Source organism: Nilaparvata lugens, chromosome 1 (assembly GCF_014356525.2).
Source record: "Nilaparvata lugens isolate BPH chromosome 1, ASM1435652v1, whole genome shotgun sequence".
In the NCBI taxonomy this organism is placed as follows: domain Eukaryota; kingdom Metazoa; phylum Arthropoda; class Insecta; order Hemiptera; family Delphacidae; genus Nilaparvata; species Nilaparvata lugens.
The window spans coordinates 68,203,606-68,224,121 of NC_052504.1; the positions used below are offsets into that span (position 1 = coordinate 68,203,606).

General features: G+C 35.4%; 1 protein-coding gene and 1 long non-coding RNA gene across 3 annotated transcripts; one reads left to right on the forward strand and one right to left on the reverse strand.

Moving 5' to 3' along the window:
* The first annotated feature begins 844 nt into the window (after positions 1–844).
* Positions 845–12,281, forward strand: LOC120354217. 2 transcript variants are annotated; one of them, XR_005572900.1, is made up of 3 exons: positions 845–978; positions 4,864–5,062; positions 10,922–12,281. It is a non-coding gene; the product is annotated as an uncharacterized LOC120354217 (long non-coding RNA). The 2 variants fall into 2 exon arrangements; XR_005572899.1 differs by lacking the exon at positions 845–978 and adding an exon at positions 3,197–3,328.
* Positions 12,282–16,386: 4,105 nt separating this feature from the next.
* On the reverse strand, positions 16,387–19,022 carry LOC111045864. The gene is made up of 2 exons (XM_022331339.2): positions 18,589–19,022; positions 16,387–17,814 (listed from the first exon to the last, which is right to left on the reverse strand). The coding sequence occupies exons 1-2, from the start codon at positions 18,715–18,717 to the stop codon at positions 17,458–17,460; spliced, it is 486 nt and encodes a 161-aa protein (XP_022187031.2). The 5' UTR covers positions 18,718–19,022; the 3' UTR covers positions 16,387–17,457.
* Between the last annotated feature and the right edge of the window lie 1,494 nt (positions 19,023–20,516).

Sequence of the window (20,516 nt, forward strand, 5' to 3'; positions counted from 1 at the left end):
ACTTTCGTGAAGTACAGAATAGTAATTATTGAATAAATAAACCACATTTCTGACTGGTGTTCTGATATGAAGAGTAATAAACAGAAAATCATGTAGAAGGGTTATCCTCTAATTCTCTCCTCTCCTCCTGAAAAGAAATGTCCTTTTCCTCTAAAAGATTGAAGATTTCAAGTTTTTCAGAGCTGAACTAACAAATGGTGAGTAAATCGATTCAACGACTCTTAGTGAAGCCTTCTCAAATGAAAATTTTAGTTGATTGCAGAAAGATGAATATTGTTATGTGTTTGGAATGAATACTTCAATACATATTTTGTACTTCCTCATTCTTGAGTGCATTCCAAGCTACTGATAGATGACGTCAGATGTCAATAACCAAAACGGATATTCTATTTTGGAGCTTGAAAATATCTGGAGAAATTGTTGAATGAATTGATGGAAAAATATCAACCAAGAGATTACATCGCGTTGACTATGGTGATCAGGTTCTAATGTTCAGGAAAACCCATTATTATTAATAAACTCTGATGTTTTCAATATCTTTTGAATCGACATCATATTAATAACAATGAGAAAAAATCCAAGAAAGAGATGTGTTTTGAAACAGCAAATAATGTATTTGGAATAACAAGATCATAAGAATGTAATACTGATCGTGGAAAATCACTAGATCCGGAAGTGATTTTGCTCATCAGGAATTTTCATCATTAAAATCCAATGTTGGTTTATTTAAATGGTTGCTCAAGATATATTGTAGCCTATAGAGATTCTCGATTCTCGTCATCTTCTTCTTTTTTTCAGGGTTTAGGTATCACCGCCTGTTCCGAACTTCATGGATTCTCATATAAAAACAAATGATTGTTCAAGTACGACAGAGCTGCCAAAATCCATGTATGCAAAAATATGCAAGTGTAGTCCAACAATGATTGTCATCATGATTTGTCAGTTAATGATAGCTTCGAATGCGGGCAGACTTGATTGGTAAGTAGAGGCAGAGGTAACAATAGGTGATGGTGGTAGTGGTAGTAGTAGTAGTAGTAGAGTAGTAGTAAAAGTAGTAGTAGTAGTTGTAACCTGTACAATATAATGCCAAGAAAAAATAAAGAAGAACGAACGCAGTATTGAATAGGAAGAATGATGATAGAAGAAGAGGAATAAGAAAAGAGGGCTGATCTGCCAGTCGGTCACCTGGTGTGACGGGTGGAGAAGAAGGGTGGTCTACTTGAGGGGTGGAGGGGTCCGGGCGTGTGTGGGAATTTTGGACGGCTGCAAAGGTTGAGTCGAAGCCAAAGGCGGGGGCCTACCGTGGGAAACATCTCAAGACTCGAACCAGCCCACGTGGTTTACAGCTGCAAGGGGCTTCACGTTCGTGGCCGTGCACACTTAGCAAGGGCTCCCAAAAGAAAAAGAAATGTAGAACGTCAGTCGTTGCCTCCCTTAGCGACCTCCCCTCCCTCACCCTTCAAGACGTCCTCACAGAATTATGTAAAAAACGTGCGCTCCTTCCCATTGCTTTCGCCACACGGTTCCTATTAACCGATGCCTACCAGAAATGATGTTTCTTCCTCTCCTCTCTTACCTCCTCAACTGGAAAAGAGACAGAATAAAGGGCGAGCCAGTAAACAAAAATAAAATTCCGTTCGTCCTTTGGCTGCGGACTTACGTGCGTGTCGGTCGGCAGAAAGAGCTGCGTGCGTTACTTTTATGTTATTGTGTCGTGTGCAGCCTTTTCTTACTCGGTTGTCGCTTTTGTTGCATAGGAAAACGAAGGAGGGGGGGGGGCCCCCGGACGCACACGCTGAGGAGGATGAGACTGACTGCCCGTAAACATCCTTTCACAATCCTTCCCAGTTTCCAGTAATCTGCTAGACCTTCGAATTCCGAAGGCGATTTTCGATGCACAGTCCACCTGTTTTGATCAGTGCAACAACACAAATGACTGAAGGATAAAGCCCTGTGGCATCTTATCTCTTTCTACATTCTCGGAGAACTACAGTTCAACGTTTATAAATATGAATGGAACATTTTTCTAGTACATGTATGACTGTTTGACAATTTGGTTAAACTGAATACCGTCAAGAAGAAAAATATCATTACCATACAACTTATATGCATTGAAAATCACAACAGCAAACTATTCTCTGGATTGAGATAATGGAAATAAGTAGCATCATTGGAAGTAATATTGGATTTTTCTTTAGTGTTATTGGTGATCACAACAAACACAAAGGGATAACTATTGGAAGAAAAAAAACTTATTAACAATAATATAATTATTATAAATAATATAACAGTGTTTTCCTTCATTACGGAGTGAAACAACGGAGTGAAGCATTACAGTGAAACCTTTATCTCTTTAATACTACCTCTCTATCAGACAAAAATTATTGACCGAGCGAAGTGAGGTCTAAGATTCAAGTCGATGGTTTGGCATTTCTCTTTATGTTTATATTTATACTTTTATGTTCCGCATTTACAGCGAAATTCAGCAACAGATTTTCATGAAATTTGACAGGTATGCTCCTTTTTAAATTTCGCGTCGACGTATACATACGGTTTTATTGAAATTTTGCATTTCAAGGATAATACAAAAGGAAAAGGAGTCTCCTTTGAACGCCAATATTACCGTAAAAATCAGACTTTATAATTATTCATCATAAATCAACTGTCTAGTGGACTATAATACTACCCGTTCAAAAACATCGAACATCTTGAAAATATATCTTTCCATCAACGTTGTAGACAGTTGCAGCCAGACCTGATAACAGCGCTCACACTCACATTCTCGGACGACACGTCACGATAAGATAGTGCAGAAAGCTCTATGTTTATTTAGGATTTTTTCTAGACATTTTAAATTGATAAATTATTTATTAATTTTTGAGAAAACATAACAACAGGTCAATGTAACTTACTGAGCGCGAGGTCTACTGTTCACAGAACTACTAGTTTAAGAAACCTACATCACCGTTAGTGCGAAAGCCCATTCGATTCTCATTCTTTCCTCAATAACACTATAAGTGAAGACTCTACAGATAAAGTGATAAGAGTAGAGATCTAGTTGCGGATGAGTGGTGACAATTGGGAATGAAAGATGATTTGAATATGTCCTTGGTGCGCGCCACTCTAACGAAGCGTGAAAGGCTGCCCGGCTGACTGCGGACCGCCAATTCGGAAGCCAGGCCGGCAGACGACCACAGCCAGAGGTCGCCAGCGCCCAAGGCAATTAGCCCAAGGCACAGGCGGCCTCGTGCTGCCCATAAACACACATTCAGATAGACTGCCTTCATAAGTGAGAACATACAAGGAGAGTGATTATATTGAATGAAAGGTGAGATAGAGTAATAAAGTGACTGTATTTACGAGTGAGAGATATACTGAGAGAGTGACTATATTGGATGAAAGATGAGATAGAGTAACAGAGTGACTGCCTTTATGAGTGAGAAGATAATATATGGAGAGAGTGACTATATTGAATAAGAGTTGAGATAGAGTAGTAGAGTGACTGCCTTTATGAGTGAGAAGATAATACATAAAGAGAGAGTGATATTGAGTGAGAATGAGAAAGGGTGAGAGGAGTGCAAGTGATCAACAAGTGTAGTAAGGGAGAGAGAACTAGTGACTATATTGAGTGGGAGATGAGATAGAGTGAGAGAAATGCTAGTGATCTACGAATGTAGTGAGGAAGAGAGAAACGAATAGTGATTGGATGAGCGAAAGATCAGAATATTAGGGAATCGATTCATTTGGTCAAAGGAGAAGCTGTTATCATGAATTAGAGAAGTGTGTCAAAGTACACTCTAGTAAATTCGTAAATTCAAAATCTTTTGTGATGTAACAGTTTAATAGTATTATTTATGTTTTTTTCTGCATTGGAGTATACGGTACATATTAGGCCTAATGTACATTAGTTTAGATTTGCGAGCAAAGATATTGAACAACTGTGTGTCACTGTAATTTTGTTCAACTGATTTTTGTACCTACAAACATATTTTACCAATAATTACTATACAACTGTAAATGTCCAAGTACAAATCAAATCAATTTTATAAATATAAAAGAACTACAATGAAAAAACACCCCACCTAGCTAACCCTAATCGCCTTACTGAAGATTCTCTCCTTCCCCACCAGGTTTCAAATTGTTTGTCTGATGAACTGAAAGTACTTCAATGGATGAACCTTCAATGACAGTAAACTTTTAAACTTGGATGAACACCTATTCATTTGATTGGAGGATGATGTAACAACTTCTATAAGTTGGTAGCTGCTGTACTCATGTGTGTCATGTTAATTTGTGGTAGTTATTACATCACTTTTTGCTTGACAGGATGTTAGATTTAAACTGTAGTTTTCAATGAACCAATCAACTTGCAGCAGCTGAAAAGCAAAACAAATCTAAATAATTATGATGTTAATATTATGGATGCTGCTGTATATGTGCATTCAAAACTTCTCGTACAACCCCTTCTTCTACTATTGCACCTATTGCAATGCAACAGGCCTAGTAAGTAACAGTGAACAGTGTTGATGGTTTTTAATTCAGCTGTGACAACACAAAGAATGATTTGCATAAAATCACCCTACTATTATGGTAATTAATATACTAAACTTAATGCGCATAACTCCACTAAGCCTCTTTTACTAAATTTATTCTGTTATTGAATTTACTAAATACTAACATGTTTCAAGGTTTACTAGTCATGAGTGGTATTCACTAGAGTGGTAATTCTCATATAAGTATGTTTTCTAAAAGGATTTGGATAATAGGAACTTCACATTTTTACAGTCAAAATAATGAGTCGTTGCAGTGATAATTGAATTAAACAATTTCTAAACCAATGACCAAGACTCGGTTTTTGTGCAGGATTCAAGCCTGTATAACCGTGCTGCCTCTACTCTACACTGTGATGTGAACTCTGCCAGGCTGCCAGCGGAAATATTGAATTGTTTGATTGGTGTTTGCGTTGCTCGAGCCGTTTGATGCGTGACCTCCACTCTCAAACGGAACGCTACAAGGCGACAGTCAGCGCTAAACGCCTACAATATTGAGGTCTTCGTTGGAGGTCAGTACGAATGGATTAGAGAAAGAAGAGCTTAAATAACTAAAATTTCCTTTTTGAAAAGTCTTGAAGCAGGAACAGAAAAGACGGTATAATTGATAACAGACGACATAACGGATAAATCGTCTTGCACTTTCTCCCAATGTGTAACTGCTCCTTATACTCTAAAATTTAAATGCTAAATCTTATGTTCTGCTCAAGATTTGCCGAAAGGTATAGTGCTCTAAAGGTGCGTACAGATATACGCGCCGCGAACATAAGCAATTCACTTTTAATCAGCTGACTATATCTGAATTTTTACAGAGACGGTAAGATACAGTGTCACGTGGTATTTTAGCACCACAAAATATTTTTGAAATGAACTATTGAATTTTAATAGAAATATAAAATGGAAAGGAAAGATAACCTAGTCAAAGAACCACTCAAGTAAAATCGAATGTTGTTAGTGATAAAGAGTAATCGTATCATCTAAAGCGATAAGAAAAAACATGCATAATTGTAATTCAACAAAAATGAGGATCCATTGGCAGAATTAAAAATTATAAAGCGGCTTATTTATTATTGGCAGATTATAAAAAATAAAAGTTTGCATGTACATTTGAGGTTAGAATTGTTTGTTTACACTTTTAAATGAATCAATCGATCTAGGATAAATCGATAGTTATTTGAATCAACACCTAACGAATCAGCTGATTGTTCGATCAACCAGTACAAGTTGAATTATAAAGTTTACTCACAAAAGATGTATACTAAGGAAGGTTTATGTAAATGAATAGGGACAACTATTATTGCTGCATAAATATTTATTACAATCTAAAAAGCACGAAAATCAAGACTATACAAAACTCATATAAAAAATTAAATATATGTTGCATGATAGCATCGTATATCACGATTTATTTATTAGAATAGTTTAAGACAATTACCCCATCTATTTATGTAAAAACTTTTTATTTATTTTTCTATTATAAAGTTGAAGAAACCCTGAATCTGAAGTAACCAATTGTATTGAGTTTTGCTAAATCAAAAAGCCAATTAGAAGGAGGCTTACAAATCGTTCAAGGAAGAGATAAAATTTTTCTGGAAACCACCTTTTCTTTCTGGCTTGTGATCTCGTTTTGAAAGGATGCACATGGAAATTAGGGTCTTCTTTCTTGTTAAATTTTAAAATTATCAAGCCAATCCCTCTTTTAAATGAGAACTATTTGTAATTAATGTTTATCTATCTGTGAACTCAGTGTTGTTGAAGAGTTCTTAATTGTAATCAATTCCCATAAATATATCTCTAATACGGAAAGAAATCTATAAGAAATCTGGACCACGCGCGAGCCCAGCCGAGACGAAAAGGACCTGCATAATTAATTATTGGAAATAATTAATTTATTCTACAAGACCTCCAAGAACATCATTAATGTGAGTGTTAGTTCAAAGGAGCTCGTTTTATAAAGGCCTTTTTATTAGAGTTGGGGAATTAATCAAAGCGCTATATAAATAAAATCAGTCAAAGAAAAATTCGCAACGTGTTGAGTGCTATCCTATAGTCTATAAGAACGTTTATGAATTTATTTGATTCATGTAGGAAGCTTACTTCCATGCACGGCACGGACTCATTAAAAACCCTGAGATTTTAAATATAAATTTAATAATTATTATTTGCTAATTGATCAAAGCATGTCCTATTAAATCTACAGACCGAACAAGTTTTATATTGTAGAATTCTGAAATGACTTGAAGTCCAAGTATCAGTATTAAATATAATATATTCATAATTTTTAAAGCTCACAACTGTGAATGCTAGTAAACCTTGTGATAATTGTTTAACTATTAAAGAATTTATATATATTGGAATTATAGATATAGAATATTTTATATATATATTGTTTTATGGGAATATATTGTGTTTTATGTCAGCATACAAAATCATAGAAGTTTATTTTGTCCTAATTCATCTCATGATATACAGTTTGGGCTGTCTCAGTACCAAGAAAAAATATTCTGCAGCATATAAAATTAGTGAATCAATTAATATTGATCTTATTAAGAGCATTCAATACTTATCATCCTTTGATGATAGTCATACTAGTTCGCCAGAAAAAACATATTGATAATTATATTAATAAGGTTCCAGTTATATCATATAAGGATCCAGAGAACTTCCAGAACTGACGTTGTAAGTTGTAAGGAATTTCAGAAGGATAAATTGGTGGATACCTGTATTCATAGTGAGCGTTTTAAAAATCAACTAGAAAAAACCATAGTTGGTCTTCATTATTCTCAATTGGATACATGGTTACTGGTAATCAGTCATCAACTGTCTTTTTGGTTTCCTTATTGGTATTCTTCAAGAACTTCATAGAAGCGGCGGTAAGAATTATTAATCACCAGTCATTGAACCATGTGGCGATTAATTATACTTGGGAAATTCATGTATCTACCACTGAGCTAGAGCTGCGGTTTGAACCCAGCGATTTTGTGAGCCGGACGGCCTTAACTTTTTGTGAATTTATTCGCAAAATAGGGATTTTAACAACCGCTCTTATAAATATCAAGAACACCGTATCATCTATAAAGGATTTACAATTTACCACTTTACACAATGGCTTCACAACGTGGGACTCTATCATAAGAGATAACCCCCCAGGAAGCACGTCTTTACAACAGATATCAAAAGCTTGGCATCAGCTGATTAAAAGTGAATTGCTCATGTTCGCGGCGCGTAAATCTGTTCGCACCTTAACATTCAAAAATACTATTTGTTCAAGTTTCCTTAAATTGAGCATAGGGTAAAGTATTTTGAATAATTATTGTTTCTATACTATCTCATCGACTTACCACCAAAAGAGAACCCTTTAGTTGTTTGGTGGAAATTCAATAAAACTGAGGAATCTTCACATTCGATCAGTATTCAGTTACCTATCTTTTTATATGAATTCATTTCAGAAATATCTTTTCACATGATTTTTCTATGAATTCCTTTTCAAATAGTTTTCTGTATTATTTGACCTTCGAAAACTGCTTGATAAATTGGAATGCTAATACAAATCACAATTGTCTCTAGAAGATCAATAATTTATATTATGTTTCAGGTGATAAACAGAGAGTATAGAACAGTTTATAGTCTCTGGCGATAACAGCACTTATTACATAATTCAGCATTGTTCCACATCCAAAAATTGTTGAACTGCATGATAAGCGTTTGTAATTGTTCAGTTTATTTGGAACACTTCTTTGGCTATAATGAATGAACATTTTTCAATAATAAAAGAGCAGATATTTTATACCATCAATAGAATAGTTTGACATTAATAGAAATCGTAACCAAAAAGTCAAATCACAACCGAACAGTATAATTATTATGGAACTAATTCAACTAGATATACGACTAAAATCGTAAAAGCATGCTCATTAAACTAAAGAAAGATGTGCAATTTCGAACATTTCATTACGATCAATAATGCAGTACCAAGAGAAGCTCATAAAATTCTCTTGCAATTTCAGATACTTCATCACAACAGATGATAGCTGCAGTGTGTTACATCACATAATGCATTGGAGTCTGTTGAAACTGGATGATTAGGATAGTAGATGCTGTTTTATGTGTTTTCCTCATTTCTTATCTATTCTGAGCAGAGCACATCCCAAGCTATGAACTTTCTCTCGGACTAGACATAATTAGAAGCCATCATTAGATGGGCAATCAGGGCAATCTACGCCTGTAATATTTTAGCAATCTGATGTTGTAACTAAAATAATGGAGATACATTTTTGTCGACGAAAACTTGGACGCGAGTTTAGACTAATCTACACTCACATCGGAGAACAATGATCCATGATCTTAATTCGAGAGATCATTCCAGACGTTTAAAAAAACGATATACCACTGATTACAGGATTGCCATGGATTACCAGTGAGAAGCCTATCAAGTCATTCAAATCCTACATTCAATTTAGCTTTCATCGGCAAAACTTCAAGATTATTCATCAACAGTAGCCTATAAAGATGTTACATGAAACATGATATAGGTGTTATGCTATAGATATAATTCTGCAATACCCATCCAGCTACAGATAGAGGCATACCCGGAAAAAAAATTCGGGTGGGGGGGATCATAACATTGGAGTAGAGAGCACCCAAACTTTGGGGGAGAAACCGGCGGGTGTTTGGGATATGGAATACCCTTCCACCCCTAAAGGGCGGTCCGGGGGCAATCCCCCGGAAAATATTGAAAATATATCTTTAATTTGATGCGATTTTACGCAATTTCCACTTGATAACAAACATTCCATTCAAATTTTTTTGGTGTTCAGTAGATCACTTATTATTTCTATTTCCCTTGAAAATTGCATAGGCTTAAGGGTTTTTGATTGAATAACAAATAGAATGGAATGGAGTAGGATTTTATTAGTCATTCAACTGTTCTAAAAAAGTGACTTTGTAGAAGACCTACTCATTTTCAGATAAGCTAGAAAGCTTAAATTCTGGCCACAATAAAGCACCATTTCAACCAAATTTATAGGTTTGTTTCAATGAAGTTTTAACTTGATTATAACATTTTCAAGATTTACACGATTTTTACTTAAGTACCGTACTCAAACTCACATTTCTTTGGGGGGGGGCGAAACCTTTATTTCAAATATTAGGGGTATGTGTCCCCCCCTGTCCAATGTAGAAACCACGCCACTTATTCAAGGATTTGCATGAAACTGAATAAACTATAATCAACTAGAGCAATATAAGCTTATTGAATTTCTTCATAATAATAGATGGTAAAAAGTGAACTAACCGGGTTCAAACCCTCTCATAGCCAAAATTTTTTTAACCAGATCACTCCCGTGTTATCGGATGGGCACGTTAAACTGTCGGTCCCGGCTGAAGTATGACAGTCGTAAGGCCCATTGACGGCTTACATTATATATTCAGGCGGTGGGACCTTCCCGCAAGGGACTCCCCACCAACAAAAGCCATACGAATTTACTTTAGTGAACTAACTTTGAAGTGCTATCTGTAGTTTCTCTATCCCTTGCTACTATGTACCTACGCACTAGACTTCTCACTGTCTATAAGAAAATAACTCATAATATTATTATCATTGATATTCTCTTATCCCTTATATATTTTTCGACTAGCATAGTACAATATAACGGAAATATGGCATTGGATGCTAATTTTTTATCAAATTCAGGTTCGATTTCGGGAGGGGGATGGATACATGGCCATATCCCTCCCCTGGATACGCCACTGGCTACAAATTGAGATATAATACACTCGCACTTTACTCTTACAGGAGAGTGATGTGAGCAATGTTATCAACATTTCTTGGACCTCAAAAGCAAAGATTTGTGATGTATCAAACAATTTAATTTCAAAAAGCTAAGGAAGATATACTATCCAATTATTTTATTTTGTCAATTAGAGAAGTTTGGGATTAAATACGTTCTACTATGTTGGTGTTTATTACGTATTTTATGTTTTGAGTACATCGCTTTCAGATCCATGAAAGTATTCTTATTGAAAACCGAATTTGCAGCAAGTTTAGTTATGTTCCAAGGATGCAACGAAATAATCCGTGGAAAGTATTCTCTTTATTCATTGCAATAAGCCTATCAATTCACAATAAAATAATTGATCTATAACAACTCCTGTTGTTACTATCTGTAATTCACTATAATAATACCCGCCCATAGATAAATAGATTAGTAATTCAGTTAATCACCACTGCATTTCTGTATAATAATCCAATAAATAAGTATTCTATGTTGTCCTTCAACTTCCTAAAATCTTTCAACTGACTAATACAAAAGATTACTGTAAAGTTTCAACAGTTTATTATTCATCTACACAAAACTACTTTTATGTTTTAGGCTTGTCGCAGATTGAGAGACGACGTAACCTGACGTGACATGAGTCTGCTAGATGTCATATTATTATACTATGAAATGAAGCTAGCACGTGAAACTCATCAGTTGTGAAAGAAACACTGCTAGAAACAGAAGCAGTTGGATACATCGAAAGAAACTATCAAATCAACTCATAACCATTCGAGTACAGATGATATCGTAGAATACGAATAGCATTTATCCAATAATATTTCTCTACCAAATTACATTATCACTAGATGGAAAATTTGACCCCGATCATTAATATCATTAATTAATTTGCTATCGAGCGACGACACGCCACGAGCTAATCAGCGAACAATTTGTTAACAGTGAGTGAGTGAGTGAGTGAGGGAGAGAGTGGTCGCAAGTCAGGTGCCAACCGGATGCGCCCGGCCAACTGATTATTATTATTATTACTATTTGGTGAGTGTGTGTGCGGTAATTCGACTGTGGGAAAGTGCCGCCGCAGCGGCGCACGTTGTTAGCGAGTGTGCGCTTGTGCGCGTGTGTGCATGTCTGTATGCTCAACACGTGCTCAACGCGAGCTGTCGGCAGCCGTGGGAACGCCAAGCCACGCTCCGATGATTTGGCCCCTCAGGAATGCCTTCATCTTCCCCTCCCCCAACCTTCTCCACTCGGCGACAGCTAACCGCCAACCACCTGACGCTTACATACACACACACACACACACACACACACACACACACACACAAACGACATAAAGTCACTCACTCTTCCTCAATAATAAACCGACACAAGATCTCCTCCACCTCCTCCTCATCCACCTCCGAAGCCAAAGTAGTTTACGCCTCTCGTCACCACCAGCAACCAGCAAGGGACACGAAACAATAAAAAAGGGACCCACAACTAATGCGTTCACTTGTGCTCCAAATTGCCTTTATGCCATAGTATGGAGGTCGTGTTTGATTTACTTTTTTGGGCGCACCAAGATCTACATATCCGCTAGTTGAAGATTTGTTGTTGATTTTTTAGTGTTGGAGGTTGAATGAGAGAATACTTTGATGATTAAATTTCTTTATGGTAAAGTTTTATTTTGGTGCAGTATCGACTGAACTGAGAAAATTTATCTGATCAATCAATTATTGATATTTGTTGATCGATTAGTATAATAGTTATGTGTATAAATTCATTCATTTGTCTTTACCTTGTAATTTATTTTACTGCCAGCATAATATTACAAAATAATATTTTATAAATGTATGAATTTAAACAATATTCCCATGAAATGAATAATTCCACACAATAAATTCTATCTCTATTTCATTTATGATAGTAAATATAATTTGAGTAGCAAAAGTCTTATTATCATATTATCTACTTGTAATTAGTTCCTTGTTGTGTAATAAGTTGTATAACCTATTATCCTTCATGAAATACCAATTTTCGCGACAATAGGATTCTCTTGAAGTAGGTGGAAGTCAGAAGTGAAGCAGCACTATTTTCAATAAAGTTGAGCTAGTTCTTCATCAACTGTCTAACTTACTATTCACATAATATTTTATTTTTGTTTCACAAAATATATTCTAACTGATGTTACGAAATTAAGTTTCTCATTCGCTGAAGTGAAATTTTTTCCTAAATATTGCTTTTGAATCTTTTAAGAAATCATGCCTGGATGAGCTGAACTTGGTATTACATTAAAGGGGGTTTACAATAGTAGACATTCATATTTTTATACTGGTGTCTATGACTATGGTTTCTGATGATGAGGATTATAAATACTACTCGTAGAAAATGAAATTGAAAATATTGTCTATTAGACAAATTTTGGACTTTTCAGTAATCTGTACCACTAACCTTGACATTACAAATACAATGTTACAATTTGAGAGAAATACAATAAATAATATATTACTACAATATTAAAAACAAAACATTCAATCTGCATTTGAATAATTCAATTATTATGAAAACAAGTAGCCTTGTAACAAGTAGTAGTTTCCAAGTAGTTTATTCCAACATGAATGTTATTTACAGTGATCGGTAATGGAACACATATTTTCGAAGAATACAATAATCTCTCCAACATGAAAAAAACGAAGCAAATTATTCTAGACACATAGTTTTCATATAGTATACTGCATACAGGTAAATATCCTGCATAGCCGGTATTGTGAAACAACAACTCGCCGTACTTTGTGAAAGAATGTTGAACGTGTGTTATGAATGAGAGAGTAGACCCCGCAGAAAGTAGCTTCGTCGTGGGTAGCTGATAATAAAACAGATAATTACGCTCCAAGGTACAACAAAATGATTCATTGTCCGTTGCACACAGCTATCTCTCCTATCCTCCAGTTATCTTCTCGAAATTAGCCCCTTGCCCCCGCCGTAATCGACAACAAGTTTTTTCCTGAGGGTAGGCAGTTCTTCGGGATGATGAGGATAGGAGTGATTGAGAACGGCTCCTTGATATTCCTCTTGAAACGTGAGTTGCTGTGGTAGCATGAGGCAGGAAGGTAGCTGCCTACTAAAAGGCTGGGAAATAAATTATTGTTATTGTACAGGTCGCCGTCTCACTCCCGCCCCGCCCCGTCGCGTCCGCGGATCGCTGGGAAGACGACCGTCCAAGCGAGGCTATTCGATTTAATAGCTCCTTTTATAAATTGCTCTCGTGCCTTTGTTTCGCTTCTTATTCTCTTCTTGTATACTCTCGTTTATCTTCATCCTTGTCGCTTTTTTCGTAACTGTCTTTCATATTTACCTCAAGGCGTTTTTGGTCTGGACCTTCCAAGACGCTACTGAAAGTATTTTTTTATCAGTCATCGGACTATAGAGATCGTAGAGCATCGTGAATCATTGTCTCACCTTCTTCGATATCCATTCTCAACTGTATATGCTAAGAAACTTCTTGAAATTGCATTAACAGATTTGAATCGGGTCCAAGTTACCAATAACCGACCCCCCCCCATCATGAATCAATGATCTCAAAGTGAATACAGAATCTACTGAATACTGAATCGGGTCCAAGTTGCCAATAACCGACCCCCCCCCCCACCATGAATCAATGATCTCAAAGTGAATACAGAATCTGAGAAACTCTTATATCAATTCAATATTAAATCTCTCTAATGTTTCCCTGCGTTAATTTAAAAAGCATTCTCTTTGAAGTCATTACTAACTTATGATGCGTCGAGATTAGACTTAGCAGATATTAACAATATTCATCACTCATTTATTAAATCAGGTATTATGGAAATATAAAGATAATACAGGAAGCACAGTTATTGCGTTAACACTGGATATTGATATTTTATAACTCAGTCCAACGTTAACGTCAATCCAAACGCTGTAGGTTGAGCTTAAATAAAACAAGTGAATATGTTAAGTATACATAATTCAGCTGCTAATAGAATATCAACAATGCTAGATCATTCATGCTTGAGATGGATTCATGGATTCAGCGTGGTTCTGCATTGAATTCAGTTTATTTCTTGACTGAGACCAGTAACGATGCTATTAACATTATCTCACATTCCTGTTGTCACAGTATTCATATTGCAATGCCTCTCCAAATACAACAAAGAAATCAATTACCAGTAATAGGTGTGACTAAAAAGGTGTGAAAACTCGTTATCATAACATGACGATTTCCAAGTACTAATTTCTACCAGGAACTAGTATTACAAAACTTGTCAGAATCTACACTGACAAAATATCTTCTTGGTATTCCTTGCGGAAAGTATATTAGTGGACTTCCCTGATGAATCAGGAAGTTCAATAGAAAATAATGCTATTCATCTACTCTGATTCTATTTGGAACTATAATACGAATTGAGAATAATTGAATGCAACCAAGCATAATTGAACTCACATATCAAACATGAAATCATTGTATTGGAGCATGTCATTCAAATAAAATAATTGACCGAACGTAGTAAGGTCTATTTTTCAACTTGGATTTTCTTTTGTCTGTCTGTATGTAACGCGATTACATCCAAACACGTTGATAGAATTCAATGAGATTTGGCAGGAATATTCCTTTTTCAACTGCGCGACGATGTATACTCAAGGTTTTTTGAAATTTTGCATTTTAAGGATAATATGAAAAGAAAAGGAGTTCTTCCATACTCTGATATCATCAACTTTATCAGATTATAGAATTATTCGTAATCAATCAGCTGACAAGTGGATTACACAGATGTTCTGGAGAAGCCGTGTCTATTATTTCTATAAGGTCTATAGTTTCAATCAAAGACCTGAAAGGGTTATGCATCTTTAAGATCTTTGGTTTCAATATTTTGTTATGCAGTCATGGTATTATACAGTATCAATATTCTCACATTTGAAAAAAAAACTAATTTTATAGGTGATTAAAAATAATCAAATGAACTAAATAATGCTGAAAAAATTATAATATTTTTGATTGTAAAAAAATTAACTATCATCAGATGGAAATATTATCACGGAACTGGATGAATTGTATCCTATGGAATACAAATTCAAACGTGAACTGAGTTTGTTAACATTTCAAACAGGTGACATCAGATACTTGTGTATGAGAAAACTGTGTGAGTTCTACTGTTCACAGATTTACTAGTAATAATTGATGAATTCAGGGAGATATGATAGTTCCATAGGGTTAAAATAAGAGTGTTGGGAAATATATGCAAGGATCTAGATGCGATTAGTGACTATTATTGATAGATGCTGCTGAAGAACTTTTACAAGCTACATGTTGATAGTCTTCACATCCTATTGTGAGTCATAAAGAATTCAATCTTGAAAATTGATGAATGAAGATGCTTCATTAAAATCATAATTCTCGGTTGCTCGTACGTCTACTAAATAGAACAGCTGTAAAACAATGCCATCTAACGTGAAAAATGCTAGGAGAACCAATAAGCGAATTAGACTAAAATAATGAACTCCTTTAACGACTGTTAAATTTAAACATGCATTCGGGCCTGTCTTCCAAGACTCTGAACGTTGTCGTGAATGATGTCATGTCATGTCATGTCATGAAATAACGACTATCAGACCAAATTTGTAAGACTTTTTGTTGAAATAATATTACTGTTTTCTTCAATATTGTACTACTGGAGCTTCCTCCTTTCCATATGAGACTATCAGTTTTATTCAATAGAGATTTCACAGAGACTTTATTTATTTTTGAGAAATTCTGATTGTTATATTCATAGTTGTCATGACTAAAGTCTTTTTAAATCAGTTTATACTAAAAATCTGGTGATTATGTTTTGCAATAAAGTAATATGCGAATATCAATCACTCATTGAACTTGATAGTTTACAGAACTAAATTAAAATGTGCATCGAAGTATAATCTGATAGCAGGATGGAATGCATTTTAATTCAGCACTATAAATTATCTCAATGATGAGGATGAGTGATTGAAAGAACATAATTAATCCAATAAAACCATAAGCTTAAATATATAGAGGAATGTAAGGAAGAAATTCATAAGAATTGTTTCAAGTAACCATATAGAATTTATTTTGCGAAAATGCAAAAATGGTAATGTAGCACAAAATCATGAAATCTTATGAAAACCTGAAGTTGTTTACATAAATCACAATTTAAAGCTGAACATTTATCACAGGCGACAATAGTATTATCACAATATCAAGATCCACAATACTTATAATATAATCTTACAGCTAAAAACAGAAGAATAAAACTAACAAAAAATAGATGGCACTTCGAGGTAGACAATTACAGTAATTCTTCCAAAAGAAATTGAGATAGTAAATTTCAACCAAGAAAATGTAAATGCAGAGCTACTAATAATTTGTATTCGACAGACAATGTATATTTGAATAAAAAAATGATTAAATAATTTTATACTACTTTAATATTGAAAAGACAAGTAATAACATAATGACAATGGAAGAAATCAATGAAATTTTATGACTTATTTCCAAAAAAGTGAATAAAAGGACAATTTATATAAATACATGAATTAGAATGAATTGAATCACCAAATAACATTAATAAATCACGAGAATTAGAATAAAATAAGAATAGTAATGCATCAGTTAAAATGATGAGTGAAAGACATAATAAAAAATGTAATATACCTCAGAATGATTGAATTCAGATGTTGAATTGAATTGAATAAAAATTTACTTACAATTAATATCCATTAAAAATTAGTAAGAATCATTCTGTAATATAGTATAAATCGAGTATCATAAAAACTTCTGATGCACCAAAGATATTGTATAGAATGAGAAAAGTACAATAATAGTTTTCCAAGACCGATAATGAATTACTATCAATTAAATAATTTCAAATCTCAAATATAAATCAGTCTCTCTTATCATTATTACTAAAATATACCTAACTAATGTTTACCAAGAATACATATATCAAATAAAATTAAGTATTGTCTCTTTTCTGTTAAAATTAAGTATTCTAATCATTAACTCTGAGATGTGAGATCGCCAGTAGATTCGACGAGGTAATTGTTTGTTAATGCAATATATCGACATTGGAATGAAAGACATTGTAGTATGAGGTGTGGAGTAATCTTACATGGGATTACTGGCACGAAGAGGGCGCCTGGCGTTGAGCGGGCTGCGATGTGGTGAAGGGGGCGGAGTCGCCGCGGGGGCAGATGTCGCTGTCCGCGGGTGGCAGAAAGGACCAGGCGAAGCGACCGGTCGAAGTGCTCAGGAAGTTGACAGGGATGGACACCGTCTGGCCGGGCTCGACTCCGCACAGCTCGATGCGTCCTTGAAGCACCACTTTGATGGCATTGCCCGAGACACCGGCTGATTTCTTGACATCCTCCTGCAGCCTCGCCTCCAGCGCCTCATTCATGGCGTTCTGGATCTCCTCGGGTGACTGGACAGTCGGCCGCGATGGGGTGTCACGTTTTAGAAGCGCACGTAGCATCTGCACAAAAGAAAAAAACACATGTGGTCAGATAAGGGTGACAATTGAATTGATAAAAAGAGTACACTGCGTACACCCTTCTGTTGAAGGGCGCAACCGTCACAGCTGTTACGACTGCTGATCATACACATTGTCTGATAGCTGTGAGAACAATCTCTCCCTTCTATGATCACAGCTGAGCACTCCATGTTTCCTATGAGTGCATCTATCTATTCAAAACCTAGTTGATTGTTGTTTGAGGTAGAAGCAGTTTAGAAAAATCAATGATCCACAGTATTTGAACAAATGAATGAAGTCAGGAATTATCATGGAATCAGATCAATAATATGAGCATATGATTATAATTACAACACTCGATGGTGAGCTAATTAGAATATTAATAAGATATGGAATAAAGTTCAATGACATTGATCTAATGCTCCACCAAGTGAACTATTATTGTCAAAATTGAAAGTATTAAATTATTTTTAAATGATGAATGAACATTAAAAAACCTTGAAAATTCCAGAGTTGATAGCCTCAAAAATTATTCTTTGTGAAACACAAGATTGAAATCAAGCATTTGCAACTCAAGCTATCTATAAACTATCCATAAGCAATGACAAGTTAGAAGTATAAACATACCAATTCAGAAAGATGATTGTTTGTTAATGATAAAGGAAGAGATAGTGATTCAGTTGACATGTTTAAAATTTTTAGGTTATGATATTGCATGTTTGTTTTCGAATAATTGTTACAAATTTTTAGGTTAGAAAGATATTGAACTGAAATTACCTTTTTGAGTTTGTGCACTTTGCGAGCGAAGAAGGTGTTGCGACTGTTGTGAACAGCCATCTTGTTCTTGCGGTTCTCGAACTCCTCGATGGCGAGGTTGGCTGTCTCTTCCAAGTGATAAGCAGACATGGTGATAGTCGTGGGTGGAAGTCGTGTAGGAAGCAAGCGAAATGTAGAAGCACTAGTAGATCCGTTCTCTAGGAGAGTTGGGAGCGAAGTGATATGGATAAGCGAAGGGGAGCGAGCTTTATATGAGGGTGGGGGTGGCAGGTGCGTGCTGTAGCAGTGCACGTGGTGGATCCACGAACGTGGGAACCGAGGCTCGGGAGCCTTTCCCAGGAGCGGCGACCATCTGCCGTTTCTGAGGTCAGTTCTTAACACAGCAGAATGGGAAGGCCGACGACGCTGTGATTCTGCACCGAAGATAGGACCACAGGAACACCTGCCTTTTCGGTAAACAAACACACACACTCACTCACGCATCTTCCACTCACACAAGCACACAAACCAGTGCGATTCGGGGTTGCATCTCTGTGGAATGCGGCAACAGTGAGCATCTGCCCCCTGCTCCACCCCTCCCACCCACTCACTCAACACTACCTGTTTCAACATGTCTGTTCTACCTCTATTGCTTGCTATACTTTCAACCCCCAGAAACGGTTTGCTTTGTTCCTCTCTTCCCGATCTTTCGGCATTTTAAGCAGCCCCAATAAAACTGTGAAAATCTATCCCTGAAATCTAAACAGGTCTCTGAAATAGTTGTGGAATTGTTTACAAACACCTCCCTGGTAATAAAAACAAGGCTCTGCGGCTGCACTTGGATTGCACATTCACTCTTTTATTGCGCCTTATCTTTTATTATGTGTTTGCTCCTTTCATTATAATTTCTGTTAACCCTAGAAAAGGGAGAATCTCATAAAAACTGGCATAAAACTGTTTATTATTATATTCCACTGTTGCCATGCTCACCCCTATCAGATGAGGATCATATGAGCGTTTTCAAGGGAAGTCAATCATTACACAAATCTTTTCAATTGCAGTAGCCCAGTTACTACTGAATGGCTGAAGCAGCAAATCAATAATCACTTTTTATATTCTTGAAAATGGCTAGAAAATACATAAGAACTGTTAATAATAATGTTCAATGGAATGAGATGATGCAAATTGATTTGCATCCATCTGCAAAGTCTGCTCAAGGAATCTGTAAATCAAAATTGCATCTTAATTCTTTGAACTTTTTGTCGAATCAACCGTGTTGATTTGATTTGATCAAGTACTCGTATAAGGAAATAGAATTGTCTTCAACCAGATTACTTCTTAACTCAAGGTAAGAGAATCTATTTGAAATAAAATTACTTAATACTGTATTTGAAAAATTTCTCCAATAACGCTGATACCATGATAAGGAGATATGCCATCTTATTTATCTCTTTCCTGTATAGGGCTACTTGTAATATAAATAGAAAGAAAAATAAAAATCTCAGTACCCTTTTTGAATTATTTTATCACAACATGTTTCAACATTGATGTCATTTTCAAGTGATAAAACAATTCAAAAAGAGATTTTTATTTTTCTTTCCATTCATGATAAGGAGCTATCGTGATAATTTTTTATATCAATGTCTTATATTTCTAGAACTTATTTTTCACATAATTCACATTCCTACAGATTCATTGAGCACTGAAATACAGTATTTCAGAGAGTGTTTCTATGAACCAATAATGAAGTCATTATTATGAATATTATAAAAAGGAGTTGCAATGCAATTTTTTATAACATTTTATATCCAACTATCTGTTCATCAGTCACTCTAAAATACTCAATTGAAGGCTTTATTAGTTGGTGGAATACCATCACGCAATTAATCGTAAAATGAAAGTGTAGTATGGATGAATGAGTACTGTACCTTGCATGGAATGTTATGGGA

Coding starts and splice junctions, on each gene's coding strand:
- LOC111045864 (XM_022331339.2), bottom strand. CDS start 18,717: ATGTCTGCTTATCACTTGGAAGAGACAGCCAACCTCGCCATCGAGGAG. Junction 17,815..18,588: donor AAGTGCACAAACTCAAAAAG/GTAATTTCAGTT, acceptor TCTTTTGTGCAG/ATGCTACGTGCGCTTCTAAA.